The sequence below is a fragment of the Callospermophilus lateralis genome, chromosome 1 (assembly GCF_048772815.1).
Source record: "Callospermophilus lateralis isolate mCalLat2 chromosome 1, mCalLat2.hap1, whole genome shotgun sequence".
Taxonomy (NCBI): domain Eukaryota; kingdom Metazoa; phylum Chordata; class Mammalia; order Rodentia; family Sciuridae; genus Callospermophilus; species Callospermophilus lateralis.
The window spans coordinates 126,978,348-126,994,634 of record NC_135305.1 but is presented as its reverse complement, the minus strand read 5'-3'; the positions used below and the strand labels follow the sequence as shown (position 1 = coordinate 126,994,634).

The 16,287-nt window shown below is 54.2% G+C and overlaps 1 protein-coding gene across 7 annotated transcripts in view; it reads left to right on the top strand.

Annotated features, from left to right (window-relative positions):
• Positions 1-16,287, top strand: part of Ep400 (E1A binding protein p400) — a 99,444-nt gene that overhangs the window by 23,034 nt on the left and 60,123 nt on the right. For 5 of the 7 annotated variants that reach the window (XM_076838743.2, XM_076838733.2, XM_076838700.2 and 2 more), the window contains exons 3-12: positions 2,760-2,850; positions 4,147-4,254; positions 4,729-5,114; positions 7,155-7,445; positions 8,704-8,889; positions 10,340-10,480; positions 10,723-10,801; positions 11,917-11,966; positions 12,310-12,367; positions 13,789-13,878. In XM_076838743.2, the coding sequence (XP_076694858.2) occupies positions 2,760-2,850; positions 4,147-4,254; positions 4,729-5,114; positions 7,155-7,445; positions 8,704-8,889; positions 10,340-10,480; positions 10,723-10,801; positions 11,917-11,966; positions 12,310-12,367; positions 13,789-13,878 (1,480 nt within the window). The remainder of the gene's footprint in view (positions 1-2,759; positions 2,851-4,146; positions 4,255-4,728; positions 5,115-7,154; positions 7,446-8,703; positions 8,890-10,339; positions 10,481-10,722; positions 10,802-11,916; positions 11,967-12,309; positions 12,368-13,788; positions 13,879-16,287) is intronic. The other 2 variants (XM_076838716.2, XM_076838709.2) reach the window with 1 other exon arrangement.

The window sequence follows — 16,287 nt, the reverse complement described above, 5'->3', positions numbered from 1 at the left end:
CCTGCCACAGAGCTCCCAGGCACTCTGCAGAGCAGAGCGGCAGTGTACTCCTGTGTCCTCAGCCCACCTGTCAGGGCCTTTGGGCGAGTAGAGCTTTCTGACTTTGTTTTTGTGGTGTCAGGGTTGGACCCAGATCCTTGAGCATGCTGATCCTACGTTCTACCCCTGAGCTACATCCCCAGCCCCACCCCAACTCTTTTTATGTTTTATTCTGGGACGGGGTCTTGCCAAGGTGCCCAGGCTGGCCTGGAGCCCACCACCCTCCTGCCTCTGCCTCCCGAGCTGTTGGGATCACTCGTGTGGCCACTGCACTGGCTGAGCTTTCTGGTTTTGATGAAGTCCACTTTGCCGGCTTTTTGGTATTTCTATCCAGTCTTAGGCATCATTTGTTAGGAAGAGTTTTCGTAGGCCCTTGGATTGCTGTGGTGTTCTTGAGGGTCCCATGATCACAGCTCACCCCATGTGGGCCTGGAAGTCCAGCAGCTCTCTTCTTTGAGATCTGCCTTGGGCCTACTGGCTGTCCTGCGCCCTCGTACTGCCCCTGAGCACATCCTGAGGTTTTATTTTAGATGTGGTATTCTCAGCTCTGCAGTCCAGGTCAGTTCCTGGGTTTCCATCCAGGTTTCTTCTTGGTCCTTTGTTAGGATGTATTTTCTTCGTATATTTGGTGTGCCTACTAAAGCTACTTTAAATTCCTGCCTGCTGATTCCAGCTTGTGGGTCCCCTTGGGGTGGAGGTCCTTGGATTGTTTTGTGGCTCAGGTTTCCATACTTATTTATGTTTTTGAGCAACTTTGCATTGGATTTTGGAGAATTGTGAATCGCATGTAGAAACCCTGGACTCTGTTTCATTGTTCTGAAGATGAGTCGTTCTGCATTGATACCTGGCTAACTTCACTGAACAGAGGTGCGGATTCTGTCCTCTGAGGCAGGTGGCACCTGAGGACTCAGGTTCGAACTCTGGCTTTTGCTTGCACCTGCATGTGGTGTCAGCCCGCTGGTCTTGAGTCAGACCTAGGCAGAGGCCGGGGAGAGAAGGGAGGTGTTGTGCTCCCACGCCCCTCTGTCCTCCTGCCTGTCCTTCTTCATCCTGGAGTCTGTTTTTTGGGTTTGGCCTGCTCTGGAAGCCTGGCCACACTCATCCTTTTGTGCCAGGGTGGGCCCTGTCCTGTGCTGCCTGCCACCTCTGCCTTGTTTCACATTTCATGTGGAGCTCAATGTCGTGGAGTGTGTTTGATCTTAGCAAGTACTGGCCACAGCTGGATGAGGACCCTTTACCAGCTTGTTTCGTTAAAATATAACTTAGGCTGGGTGCTATGGTCCCCGTGACTTAAGTGGCTGAGGCAGGAGGATTGCAAGTTCGAGGCCACCCTCTACAATTTAGTGAGACCTTGTCTCAAAATTTTAAAAAGGGGTAGGGATGTGGCTTAGGGGTAAAGTGGGCTCAATCTGTAGTAGCAGGAAAAGAAAAAAAAAAAAAAACCCTTGATTGTATAAATAATACACATTCCTTGTGGAAAGTTTAGAAAAATGTACACATGAAACTAAAAGTCTCCTGTAGCCCTGCCCACAGAGAGTATGCTGGTAGGTACTGTTTCCCTCCTCGTGTGCCCGCCTGTGCTCTGCTCCCCCACCCCCACTAGGTGTGAGCGGGCTGTGTGCCATGAGCATGCGTGGGCTGTGTGGTGACAGTGGCTCTCTAGGGGTCCCTAGTGTCTCTCTCTAGCTGCGGGGCCTTTGGCATGAGCAGACCCCTCCTGCTGGACGGTGGCCTATGAGGGCTCTCCCACTGGTGCAGTGGGGCTGATGGCACCCTTGGAGCCTGGCTGGCGTCTGGCAGCTGTGGAACAGCACCCACTTCGTGTCTGCTGTGGGGGCAGGAGGGTGCCCACAGGGAGGGTGGGTCTGGTTACTGTCTTCTGCCACCTTGCCCGCAGCTTTAGGCTGGCCGCAGATTGGAGAGGAAGGTGCCCTATGTAGGCCCAGCCTCCTACTGTTAGCACCCCTGAGGGCTCACATCCTTGCCACCCAGAGTGCATAGTGTCTTGGCTAACTTGGGGCCACACAGAGGGTTAGCACCATGCATCATGGCGTCATTTATGATGGTTTCCCTGCCTCAGAGCCTGCGTCCTCCCTGTCCTTACCCCTCCACCCCCACCTACTGCCACCCCTGATGGCTTCTGCCTCCATAGCTTTATCCTTTCAGAATGTCACCTATAGGTGGCTGGAATCAGACTTGCCTCAGAATTACCATATCTAAATATGTAAACACACACACACATCAAGTAGTGTGGACTGTTGCAGATGTCACCTTGAAGGTCCAAGGAAGCTGTGGTTGCCTGGTCTTGGGGCTCTCCAGCAGGGAGACTGCCCACTCTCCCCCTCACTGCCGAATGTCTGTCAGGAGTTGGGCCAGCAGTGCAGCTGGTCCCAAGTTTCCCAGGTTGGCCTTTGTGTGGTCTGGTAGGCAAAGCCAGCTCATTTCCCAAGGACTATGGATAGGTGTGATCTGAAATCCCATTTGAAACCAGAATGGTGTGTCTTATGCAAGTCCTTTTTTTCTCCAGAGGTAAGTTAGGACCGTCAGACACCTTACCATACAGAGGTACATGTTCCAGATGTGAATTGAAGACACTGGGTAGATCCCACTTGTTGAGAAGCCGTCAGCCAGTGCCTGGGGTTGTTGTGGCAGTTCTAGTTCATGCTCGTTCTTGAGAGGCCGCATTGGACCAGAGTCTCACCATCTCCCATGTTTTTCAGCAGCAAGCCCTGGCAGGGAGCTTGGGTACTGGAGCAGGCAGCGCAATGGAGGTGGACCCATTCAAGAGGCAGCCGGTGATGCCGCCCGCAGGTATGTCCTGGCTCAGGCAGTGTGACTGCGCAGTGCTCGCTCACTCGAGGGAGCTTCTCTGCTGTGGAGGTCCCTCATCACTGTAACAAAGTAGTTGGGTAACAGTGTGCCTGGGGTGGAAGGCCCAGTCAGTCAGGTGTCCCTGGCTCACGCAGGTCACCACATGGCAGAATGCTGTGCCATCTGCTTTTGAGGTTGTCTTTTTCTTTTGGGGTACTGGGGATTGAACCCAGGGGCACTTACCCTGAGCCACATTCCCAGCCCTTTTATTTTTTTATTTTGAGACAGGGTCTCCTCTGAATTATTTAGGGCCTTGCTAAATTGCTGAGGCTCTTCTTGCACTTGTAATCCTCCTGCCTCAGCCTCCAGAGCTGCTGGGATTACAGGTGTGTACCATTATACCTGGCAGAGGTTGTAATTTTTTATATAGAAGTTTTCTTCAGATTCTAGATGTCACGGTGAATTTCTCCATGGGAGATTGAGGTGTTTTGGAGTGTGGCGGGAGCCCTGTGGCTGGCACTCTGGGCTCTCACAGACATGCTTCTGTGCAAACAAGCATCGTCTGCACGCATATCTTTGTGGACCCTCCTTCAGGTGTGCTTGTGTGCACACCATGTCCTGTGAAGACGACTGACCCCACTGGCTATCGCTGCAGGCCACACGCCTGTGGCTCTTGGTGGCTGTGCAGCACTGCACACTGTGGCTGCTCCCTTCCTCCCAGGGCACATCTTAGCCGTGTGTGTGTGTGTGTGTGTGTGTGTGTGTGTGTGTGGCTGCTGTTCTTTGTCACCTGCAGGGCAGGGGCTCAGTGCCAGTCTTGAGCCTGTGGCTCCCTGAAGGAAAGCTCCTGGAAGTGCACAACCCTCTGCAGGCCGCAGGGCGCCAGCTACCTGTTCACGCAGTGGCCCTCTGTCTGGTTGCCACCTGGGCCACGCCACTCATCTCTTGGATGTGGGCTCCTCTGGCTCAAATGGGGCTGCCCAGCCTCCTTGGGTGCCAGTGGCTCTGCACTATGTTGCAGCTCCCTGTCTGTTGGAGCGTGACTGTCCTGCCATGTGGGCCTCTGTGCGTCCTGGGTAGTCTCACTGCCCAGCGCTGTTTGTCCTTTGCCTTTTCATAAGTTTTCTCTTGATTGACGAGTTCTTGATGAGAATGAACTGTATTTATCAACCTGACCCCATGGCATGGGAAGGCCTCCCTGTTGGAGAGATCGTAAAACACTTGCACATGTTTTTCTTGCTGCTTCTCTGGTTTTATTTTTACATGAAATGGCAACTTTCTTGAAAATCGTTCTAGAGCAGTCCAAGAGACCTCGACTTGAAGTGGGCCATCCAGGGGTGGTCTTCCAGCCCCCGGGGGTGAGTGCCGGCGTGCCTCTGCAGCAGCTGATGCCAACCGTGCAAGGTAAGCCACACAGGCCCTGTGCTTCTAGTTTGAGGGGCATGCACAGCCTGAGGCCACCCCTGTTGAGGCTGTGAGGGTGAGGAGTGCATCCAGCAGAGGGTCTGAGTCTGCGAGTGTCCGAGTGCCTTCCCCTGAGGTTTGCAAAGCCCTGGAGACCTGTACTTGGCCCTAGTGGGGGCCATACCTCTCACTGTGGCTGTGGTTCTCCGTGCTCACTCCTGCTTGCCCTGGCAGCTGTGTAGCAGGGTGCCTGTGGCTCTCTGAGCCCAGTGGCTTGCTGCTGATTTGCAGAGGTGGAGCATCCTGCTTTCCTTCTGTGTTCGAGGGTCCTGGTGTTAGACCTGCTGGAACACTGACTTCCATTTGTGTGGTGATTTCAAACGAGCCTCAGGCCATGGGCGCACGCCCTTGTGACTTGCTGGTGGGAGCCCCAGGCCCTGAGGTCAGTTCTGTGGTGTCTTTTCTTTTTTGCAGGAGGGATGCCCCCCACCCCGCAGGCTGCCCAGCTCACTGGACAGAAGCAGAGCCAGCAGCAATACGACCCCTCCACAGGGCCTCCCGTGCAGAATGCTGCCAGTTTGCACACCCCGCCACCACAGCTGCCCGCAAGGCTGCCCCCGGCCAGTGTCCCCACCTCTGCCCTCCCCTCCACGCTGCAGTTCTCACAGCAGCCACAGGTTCTGGAGGCCCAGACACAGCCCCAGGTCCAGCCCAAGACTCAGCAGCTTGGTGTCTCTGTTCCTGCCCCCCAGCCCAGCCAGCCCCCGGCTCCTCCTCCACAGCCCTCCCAGCCGGCGCTCCATGTTCCGATGCCCGGGAAGGCACAGATGCAGACTGCTCAGCTTCCGTCCCAGCCACAGGTATTGTGTAGACATCTGTAGTTTTATTAAGTGTGGAAGGAAAGAACTAGTTTGTAGCATTGACTTTAGACACAATACCTTTGCTTTATTTACTTATTTTTATGTGGTGCTGTGGATTGAACCCAGGGCCTCGCACGTGCTAGGCGAGCACTCTACCGCTGAGCCACAACCCCAGCCAGAATTTGTGCAGTTTTTGATAGTAATTTTACTGTCCCTCTTGTAATAGCTGGTTAATTCAGTAGTTGCAACATGGTTTTATTTGGCTCTGCAATAGTAATCATTGTTAAAGGAACGTAAAGCTATGGTGCTGGTGCCCTCAGTACAGGAAACTTCCACCTGTTGACACCAAGGGTATGTGTCCATGTCCTACTTGATATGCCTTCTGACTCTCAGATGGTGACCAATTTGGCCAATCTTGGAGATTTGGGAGCTAGCCCCATGTTATAGGCTTGAGCAATTCCTGTCTGAGGGCAAAACTGCCCCTGACCGTTCACCAGGCTTCTTCCATGGGTGGCTCTTCCTGTTTTGGGTGCCATGCTCTATGAGTGTGTGTAGCCATCACTGACCTGCCTGGCTCGACATGCCCCTCCTCCTCCACTGACCAGTCTTAGCAGGGCTGTGCTTAGGGTGTTTCAGTAACCTGGCTTTGGTCCCTAGGGCAAGCGCTTGAGCCTGGGAGCCCAGCTTTGTCTGTCTCTCTACTGGTGTTGGGCGTGGGAGAGCCTGCTGACAAAGAACTCCCTCTCCTCTGCCGTCCTCACTACCAGGGCGTTGCCCAGGGGACTTGGAGCTCCAGTTCTTCATGGGCTGTGCCAGTCTTTAGGACATGATAATAGAATGGAAGCAGCACTGAGTGACAGTGACCACTTGCTTGTCCCTTTGAGGCAAGGTGGCAGGCCCTGTGACAGGGATGGCAGTGGCATGGTTTTGTTTTCTCCGCCCTGCAGCCTGTGAAGCAGTCTTGTCTGCCTTGTTTCATTGGTGGAGTGGCTGGGCTGCAGGGGCTGTGGCAGGGGTAGACATGTGGACCTTCCCAGCACAGCTGAGCTCCCCTAGGTCAGTGCTTCCTTGAGGTTTTCATGGAAGCAATTCCTTCTCTCTTGGAAACACACCCTGCCTGTGTGGAAGCTCTAGGGTCTGTAAAAACCCACTACCCATGGATGGGCTGCCAGCTTATCTTTAAAGGGACTGCTGTGCCGTGTCTTGGCTTTGCTGGCCAGTCACTCAGCTCTGCTGCTGAAGTGCAGAGCAGCACAGACAGCTTGAGGGCACACTGACGGGCTGTGTCCCAGTGAAGCTTTGTTCCCCAAAGTGTGCAATAAAGCTGTGACTTCCTGCCCAGAGCAGGAGAATCACCTAGGTCCATGTCTCAAGGGCAAGTACTTGCTCTGGAGAGCTGTCCCCTCTCTGGTCCTGACTGTGAGGCCTTCTATTCACTTACCTGTGGTCCTCTTCTTGGGCGCCTCCCCCTTGGCAGGGCTCCTGTGGGGGTTGAGGTGGCCTCTGGGCAACACAGCAGAGTTCTGCCAGAGTTGTGAGTGGAGTCGGGGTTTGCTCTTCAGAAGAAGACAGTGTGAGTTATGGGGAGGAAAACGCCGGCACAATCAACAGTTGTAAAACGCAATGACTTAAAAACTGAAGGTGAGAGAGCTGGAAAAAGCAAAAGAAAACAAGAGCAGAAAGCTCTGGGAGCTTTCTGCATGCAGGACAAGCTGGCAGAACAGATCACGCTGATGAGAGGCTCGGGCAGTGGGAGGTGCAGTCCTGCCTGCCTGCTCCACGCTGAGGCCAGGGCTGACCTGGCTCCTGGCCTAGTGACCCTCCTGCCACAGCTAGAAAGCTGTGTAGGGTGCTTGGGGAAGCTCAAGAGGGGAACTCTTCAGGTCCCCTTGTGGCTGTGCTCCAGGGTGCCCCTGCCTGGCAGGACTGCGGCTTGTGACGGGCTGCGTGCTGGCCTCTCCTGGCCTGGGCTCTGGCATGAGTTCTGTGGTGTCCTGAAGCCTTGTCTTGACCCTGCTTTGCTTGTCTTCTGCCTGCTAGACGGTGGCTTCGACCAGGCCCCCCCTGGACTCTGCCCAGCCCTGTCAACGGTCTCTACCCACTGCTTCCTCATCGCTTGCACCAGGGAGTAGTGCAGTCCCGGGGCCCTCGCCTGCACGGTCCTCGCCAGTGAGCAGACCCTCCTCAGCAAGCAGCAAGGCACTGTCTCCAGTCACATCCCGCTCTCCGGGGGTGGCAGCATCGGCGCCCCCCAAACCGCAAAGTCCTGCTCAGAATGCGGCCGCATCCCAGGACAGCATCCAGGACAAGCTGGCAGAACAGATCACGCTGGTGAGAGGCTCAGGCAGTGGGAGGTGCAGTCCTGCCTGCCTGCTCCTTTGCCTGCGCTTGCCGCCCTAAGGCCAAGGTTGACCTGGCTCCCGGCCTAGATACCCTCCTGCCACAGCCTGGAGAGCAGCTGGACCAAAAGCATGGGCATCAGTCCCTGCCTGTGCGTAGCTTGAGGCTCACACTTTTTGCATTTTTAAGGATGTGGTAATTAAAGCTAAGCCTATGGTGGTGACAGTGGCCCATGGCTGTGGTCGTTGGAAACCAGGGTGAGAGTCAAGGGGAGTGACTTCTGGTGGAGGCAGGCTCATGGAGGGTCCTGCGGTGCGGCGACAGCCCCTGGCTATGTGGCTGGCAGCTGTGGCTGAGGGTGTGAGTGCTGGGCCTCAGCCTCAGCCTCAGACGGGGGTGGCCAGGTCCTGCGCCCCCGGTCTGTGGCCTGTCCTTGAGCAGCACTGCCAAGCACTGAGCTTTCTTTCCACTATGCTGAGGACTGAATCCAGGGCTTGGGGCTTCACACATGCGGAACACACACCCTTCTGTTGGAGTCACACCCAAGCCCTAGCAGTTGATCCTTTTTTAAAAAAAATCTTTGGTACTGGGAATGGGACCTGGGCCTTGCACAGTGGTGTGCGAGCCTCCACCTCCACCCTAACGCCCACCCCACCCCATACCTGCTCTTGTGAACGACTGCATCTGTTTAGCCTCATTAGTGAAGTAACAGAAGTGTGCATAGAGCAGACAGAGGGACCTGAGCCTAGCACTGCCCGTTACCTCTGGCATCAGTGGCCATCAGTGGGCCAGTCTTGCTCCATGGCTCCTCCATGTTCCTGACTGTTGAAACGAGTTCCAAAGGCCACAGTGTTTCCCTTGTTAACGCTTTGGTGTGAGCATTGAGTCTTTCCTAGTTTTTTTTTGCTTTGTTTTGTTTTTCCTTTTTTTTTTTGCAGCTGGGATGGAACGCAGGTCTGATGCAGCAGACACTCCAGCCCTGGGCCACAACTCTGCCTAGTGCTCTGGTGCTGTGTAGAGATGGTGGGATGCTGCCCCAGTTTTGCCATTTCTCTGTGCTTGCCTGGAGCCATTTTGACCTGTGTCCAAGTCTCGTCTTAGACTAGAGCCTCCTGGAGGTCTCTTTCCCTTCAGTATCTGAGCCATTCACATAGTAGAGTCTTCTCAAGTATTTGGGGTCTAAGTTAATGGAAAACACTTAGTAGTTACACGCCCACCCCTTACTTTCCCTGTACTGCATCCCTTACAGGAAAACCACATCCATCAGCGCGTAGCAGATCTGAGGAAGGAAGGCTTGTGGTCCCTGAGACGACTGCCAAAACTGCAGGAGGCCCCACGTCCCAAGTCGCACTGGGACTACCTGCTGGAGGAGGTGCAGTGGATGGCCACGGACTTTGCCCAGGAGCGGAGGTGGAAGTTGGCTGCTGCTAGAAAGGTGGGTCCCCTGGGGGTGGCTGTAGTCAGTGGGCTACCTTGGGCCAGTTCCCTGAAGGCTCCTGCTGGTCCTGCATAGGAGAACATTTTGCTCTTGCAGCAAGGTAACTGAGATGGCCTCCTCTGCCTTGAAGGGCCTATCAGAACAGGCGTGTCCTCCGCTGCAGTTCTGGTGTAGAGCTTGGGTGCCTTTTCTGGTTTTGCCTAGTGGTTGGAATTAGTCTGCCTCCAGCACCCAAAATTCTGCAGGTGTCCAGGGCTGATCAGGGAGCCGAGGCGCTGAGAGCCTGGAGCAGCAGGCCTTGGTCAATGGGTGGCCAGGTGTACCCTGACCTGCCCACCCTACCCCATGCATCACTGCCTGGCCTTTTAACACCCCTGGTTTGCATGGCTGCCTGTCAGTTCTTGGGAGACTCTGGAGGTGTGGCTGCTGGCTATAGAAAAGTGGAGCAGATGACTGATGTCTGGGACACGTGGGCCATCCTCACTGTGTGAGCAGCTGGGACCTGCTGTCCTGCCGTGTCATGGACCACTCTTCAGGCTGGGCATGGCCCTTTTACCCTCCCCTGTTGAGGTCTGAGCTTGATCTTTGCCCCCTGCTCTGTACACATCCCCTTTGGGTTAGGAAGGGTGAGGCTGCTACCAGAGGGGACAGTGGGGCTCTGAGAATAAAAGGCCTCAAGTGTGATCCATGGTTGTTTCAGAAAAATCCCAGATGTCCTGTAAGTTGTGGAAAACGGTCCTGCAAAGGTGGACACTGGCATGGACAGGGTGGGGGACTGGACATGTAGGCGTTGGGGTGGGCATTGGCTGGACAGCATGTGGATGTTGGTGTCTTGGGTGTGCATCCCTCGCTTCCCCTCACTGCCCCTGGGGGTGCAGCTGGCAGGACAGCAGCTGCTAGAGAACAGCTGGACCATGCAGCACAGCAGCCGTGACCCTGCACACTCTTGCCAGGAGGTGCTTGCAGCCCGTCAGCACCGGCCACGCCCTATGGTCCCAGCACCGAGGGGTGGAGGCAAGTTGGCAATTCCCAGGCCAGCCTCAGTGACTTATGAGACCCTGTCTCAAAATATATAGTAAAAAGGGCTGGGGACGTGGCTCAGTGGTTAAGTGCCCCTGGGTTCAGTCCCCGGTACCAAAATCACAGAGAAAGAAAAGTGTGATTCTGGTTTGTGTGTGGTGAAGGGAAGGCATCGGTCTTGTGCAGCGGGAAGGGGGCAGCAACGCAGTGTATCCTGCGCAGGAGGACATCATTGTGTTGTGTAGAACAGCACTTTCTAGGGAAGCCAGGCAGAAAGTCTGTGGTGGGTTTTGCTTGTACCAGTGTCTCCTGCTGAATTCTGAATGTATAGATGCATCTTGGCAGAAGAGTTTCTTTAAAATGTAGATATTCCTTTGTTCTAGCATGACCTGGGGCAGAAGTTAAACTCTGAACCTTTGTTTACCAGCTCGTCAGGACCGTGGCGCGCCACCACGAGGAACAGAAGCTTCGGGAGCAGCGAGGGAAGAAAGAGGAGCAGGACAGGCTGAGGCGCATTGCTGCCTCCGCTGCCCGGGAGATCGAGCACTTCTGGTCAAACATCGGACAGGCGAGTTGTGCCCAGGGGAGGTGCCAGCACGCGTCCTCTCTCCCAGGATGTAGACATTGGGCAGGGTAGAGCTAGACACAAACCAAGTGGAAAAGCATCAAACTGGATGTTTTACCAAGTGGTGTGAATCGAGGCTGGACAATTGCTTTTATTTATTTATGTGTATAAGTTTTAATGTATTATATACAGAACTTCTGTAACTTAGATCCTTAATAACTGGCTATTGACTTCTTTGTATTTAGGTTGTAGAAATAAAACTACAAGTAGAATTAGAAGAAAGGAGGAAAAAGGCTTTGAACTTGCAGCAGGTTTCTAGGAAAGGTATGTTGCTCTTGGGAAGCCTTCCCGGGCGGGGCATGGCTCAGTGGAGCAGGCTTGCTCAGCATGGTGAGCCTCGGTTCACCGGCACCCAGGGGGACACCCGGAATGTTGCTTCTGCTGTGCTTTACTCTCCTCCACTGCTCACCCAGCAGCTTTGGGGTGTGGTAGCCTCTTGCAGAGCTGCCTGGGAGGGCTGGTCAGCGACCCCTTCTGCATGTCTAGTCTTCCTGGTTGCTACATTAGTCTTTGTGTAGTTGGTCTAGCTTTTTTTTTTTTTTTTTCCATTTTAAAATTTGTTTTAATTAGTTACACATAGCAGTGGAATGCATTTATGAGTTTCGATATACCATATGTAGATGGGAAATAATTTCTCATTTTTCTGTTTGTACGTGTTATAGAATCACATGATCATGCAGCCATGCATACACATAAAGTCATGTCTGTTCCGTTCTGTCCTTCCAATCCTTTCCCTCCCCTCTCACTCCCCTCTACCTAATCTAAGGTAACTCCATTCTTCCCTAATGCCCCCCACACCTCATTGTGAATTAGTATCTGCATATTAGAGAAAACATTTACCCTTTGGTTTTGGGGGATTGGCTTATTTTGCTTGGCATGATATTCTTCAGCTCCATCCATTTAGTTAGTCTAGATTTTTATCTCAGTTCTTTTGAGGTGTGTTCATGTGAGCCGGCACCCCAAGTTGGTCAGCTCTGCACACTCAGAATTGAGGTCTCGCACCTATTGCTGTGGTCAGTTCGTGGACAGGGAGATGGATCATCAAATGTCTGCCAGGCTGTGCCTCTGCGTCATCCTTCCTGCAGACACGCCTGCAGTAGCCACCCCAGGCATTGGGCACCTCTCATTGGGCATGTGCCAGAACCTGGTTCAGGCTGTATTCACTTCTTCTGGCACTTGGGCAGACCCTGGGTGGGCATATGCTTCTCGTTACTGGAAGTGGAGTCCCAGAGGTAACCCCTTGTGAAAGGTCACAGACCTGTGACAGTCTGTCTGGGGTCGTAGGAGGGAGGAGTGTAGCTCACACAAATGCAGGCCGAGCGAGGAGCTGGTCTCTCCACACCTTTGGCCAAAGCTAACCACATCTCTCATCTCCTCAGGGAAGGAGTCAAGAGCTAGGGGATGTGGCACGTTTCCTGAGCACTTCCTGGTAGGTTCTGGTCTGTCACTCTACTGTGTAAGAAGGGACGAAAACAGTGAAGAGAACATGGTGTTCTAGTGTGGGGGGCCATTTGTTTCCATTGGGAGGAATTTATTTGTCATGAATACTATTCCCTTGATTGTAAAAGTCAGCCTGCTTTAAAAACAAACTGGCATTCAGAGCCCTGGTCTCCTGTGAGGAGTCCACTCGGCCACTGCTGGGACCTATACCCCACTCCACCTCCGCCCAGGGTCTCCTGCCATCCTCGTGGGCACATGCAGAATAGGCATTTCTTCCTGACTTTCCCTTCTGCAATTCCAGATACCATGTTTGTGATTTTATTCTCTTTCAGGACTCGGGAATATCTGGAAGGAAAAGGAAAGCCAGCACCTCTTTGACTGATGACGAAGGTCTGTCCCTGGCCCTTGGTGCTGCCTGTCGGTGGGCAGGGCTTGCAGTCCATGCTGCCTGGCCCTGTTGAGCTGGTTGGGAAGTCCGACTCCCTGAGTTCACCTGGGCGCCTCCTGGTCTGCTGGAGGGTTGTGGAGCCCGTGGTGGTGTCTGAGTGTGGGATGTGGCGACCCTCATGCATTTAGAGGGTCTTGGGGCCACTTGCTCAGATGGCACATCTGAGTGCCTGTCTTTGAGGGTGGCCCTGGTGCAGTGGGGTGGATGTGTCAGGTTGCGGCCAGTTGTGCCTGCTGCCTTCAGTCCAAGGTGACAGTTGCCTGCTGCGGGCTCCTTTGAGGCACACTTGTTGTGTTCAGGCATTAGCACCCACTGGAGAGTGAAATAGGTGTAGCCACCAGGTGTGAGTGAGCTGGGCATTCTGGGGCATTGGCTTCTAACCTGTGTGCAGATCCTGTGGATAGGGCAGGAGTGGGCAGTCTGAGCAGTGCACCTGCAGTGACAGTGCAGTCTTGTTGGCTTGGTGAAGTTCTGGGAGTCTGAGGCTCTGGTGTGCATCAGTTGGCAGAAGGGGTCGGCCATGTCTTTGGTCCAGTTAGGATCATGTTCTGCTGCAAAGGCAGGAGCAGGCGACCGTGGCTTAGATGACCAAGGTGCCTGGGTACACACCCCGTGTGGTGCTTTCAGGCCTTGCTCCCCCACTGCATCCCTCTCCGACCCACTCCCTGTCCTAGGGCCAAGCCTCCCTCCAGCAGCTCCACTGGTGGACGGTGGGGAAGTGAGGAAGTGAGGACTGGGGTGGGAGAGGCTTTGAATTGCTTGTGCATTGTGCTCGTAGGATGGAGGCAGGACATGCATGGGTGTCCACTGGATGGAGCCTGCTGAGGGCTGCTGTTGAGAGAGAGGGTGCAGCACCCTGGCCGGGCCCCAGGGGAGTGGGATCCATAGTGGAGGGCTTTGCTGCTAGGACATCACCAGCTCTGATTTGCCAGGACGAGAGAGGGTGTGGGCTGCAGTCTGAAGATAGATGGGTAGAGCCCGTCTGAGCTGGTAGCATCAGGGCACAGGAGAGCTGGGAGGGTGTGGGCTGGGCATGGCCTACTCCTCCTGGGGATGGGTCAAGAGCTCAGGGCCAAGCTGTATGCCCGTGGATCTCTCTGCAGTGGGGCTGGGCAGTCAGTGGGAAGTTGGTGGCACTCCCTGTGGCCTGTCCTGTGAGGAAGCAGGATTTCACTGCCTCTTGAATGTGGGGGAGAGTATACTCCCTGCTTACTTCTGCAGCAGGCAGAGGCCAGGGCTGGCCAGCGGGCTCCGGTGCCCACTCGCAGTTTCTTTAGTAGTAAGGCTGGCAGTTCAGTGGGGAATGTTCAGGTACTCCCTGAGAGCCTGGCCTGTCCCTGACCTTTGGTGATGCCCATTTCAGTGGAAGATGAAGAGGAGACCATTGAAGAGGAGGAAGCGCATGAAGGGCTTGTGGACCACCATACAGAGCTGTCCAACTTGGCCAAGGAAGGTAGGCTCTAGGCACTGACTTAATGTTGCGTTTATTAGACATCAGATAGGCACGTGATTTTTCAAAAAAAAAAAAAAAGAAACTTTCTTTTTATTTTTTATTGAGGCACAGTGATTTATTCAGGAAAAAAGTACACATTCAAGGGAGGTTAGATTGCAGGCTGTCTTGAGAGGAAGAAGCCTGTTCTGACAAGAAGCTAATATTTTTTGTGGTGTCGGGAATTGAACCCAGGGCTTTGCACCTGTAAAGCAAGGGCACCCTGACTGAGCTGTTCCCAGCCGGCCACAAGTGCATTCAGAAATGACACATCAGACACAGGGTAGCAGTGTGCAGGTCACATTGCCATAGGCCACCCAGTTCATGAGGACAGTGCTGGTGCCTGCTGGAAGCCACATGTGGTGCTGCTCGTCTCTATTCCTGTCCCACCTCCTGCTGTCTCTGTCCTTCTGGTGGATCGTCCTTTGCTTTCCCTCCCCGTCTGCCGCTGTGGCTTCACACACACTGGGCTCATGCCCCAAGATGTTCTGCATGTCAGCAGGGTCACATTCTGTGGGCAGTAGGGCTGCTGGGGTGTTCTATTCCTATGTGTGGCACGGAGCACTCTGTGCCCGGGGAGGGACTGCAGGGCTCCTTGGGCTTGCTCCGCGTGCCGCTATGTATCTTATGTGGAACGTGGCTGTTCTGCATGCCACAGTCGGACTGTGCGCAGACTGCCATGAGGTTTTCCTGGGGTGTAGGAGCACGGTTCTTTGGTAGCTGGTGAGGAGCATCTTCTCATGGGGCTTCTCATGGGCTGCAGGTCAGGTTTTCCTGACCTGGGTCACGTTTTAGTGTGGGGTTTCTTTGCCTTGTTGTCCTGTGCATGTTCTTTATGTATTCTGGGCACTACTTCTAATTTTCTTTATTTACTTAGTACTTGGGATTGAACCCAGGGTGCTCTGCCACTGAGCTACATGCACCCCTCCCCAGCACTTTATATTTTGAGTGTTGCTTGGGTGCCAAGCTTGCCTGGAACCTGCTGCGGTTCTTCTGCCTCAGTCTCCCAGGTCCTAGGAAGCAGGCATACACTTGATCTCATGTCCAGCAGCTTGGCTGAACTCTCTCCCTGGTCTCTGTAGAGCGGAACGGGTAGAGTCATGCCTGTTTGTGCAGATCTGTTTGTTGCTGCCCAGCTGGGATGGTGTCAGGCTGTCTGTTCTCCCCTGGCGTCTCCCTGGTGGTTTTGCAGCTGGAGTTGGGGGCCTGGCTTGGTGTGAGCTCCGCTCTTTGCTCCTGCTGTGGGAGGGCATGAGGATGGCTTTCCTGGGCTGCTCTTGGACCCACATTGGGACTGAGGCAGGGCCTTTACCAGCTGTGTGCCCTTCTGTCACGCATGGGCCTCGTGCTTCCTGCACGCTTGTCCTTGCAGGCCTCGGTTGGTGGCGTCTTGCCTGAGGTCAGTCATGGTGGGCTGCTTTCACGTGTGGCCGCACTCTGAAGCCCCTCGTGTCTGCTGCTCGACTTCCTGCTCGGGCTCTGTTCAGCACCTGTGCTGCTGTGCGCAGAGTACACAGGCTGGCTGTGGGCTGCAGGTCAGGTTGTCCTGACCTGGGACAGGACACAGGTGGCTGTGGGACAGTGCAGGGCTCTGTCCCTCTTCCTGGTTAGCTGAGGGCTGCACTGTCTGGACCTTTGATGGCTTGGTCCAGGTGAGCCCTCTGCTGTTTGTCCTGATGGCCCTTCCCATTTCTTTGAGCACTCAGCCCAGGTTTGTCTGTGTCCTTGTCTTTTTTACCTTGAGTCTGTATCTTGTCTTCTGTTTTGCCATTTTCTGCTCTTACTATTTCTTCTTTTGCTCTTTTTTTTAATTACTGGATCGTGACCCTAGGGTGTCCTCCAGCCCTCCTCTGCCTTATTTTTCTAGTCTCCTGGCAGGCCTGGGACTTGTGATCCCCTGCCTCTGCCTCTGCCTCTGCCTCCGCCTCTGGAGCGGCTGGGATCACAGGTGTGCCACATGCCCGACTCCTCTGTATTTTGTTTTTGCTCTTGTGTTCTTATTTCTGGAGGTGGATCATTAACTCGTCCATTTTCATCACCTCCTTAACGTAAACATTAAAAGACCTAATTTCTGGTCTTACTCAGTATGAGTGTTTTCGGATCTCCCGTGTGTATGTGTATATTGTCCTGTGTCTCACACACGCGCCTCTCTTAATTTCTGGACCCACCCTGGGGGTGGCCACGTGGTTCTTCATCTGAACTGACTGCACTGGCAGGATGGCACGTCCCTATCATCTGCACTCGATGTTGTTGGATTTTCCAGGGACCAGTGCCGCGTGCCCCCATTTCCCTCACCAGGACACAGGCAGAGCTGTGGTGCAGCGCTGCAGGTGGCCCTGTGTGTGACCTGCTGATGGCGGGGTCTGCTCTTCA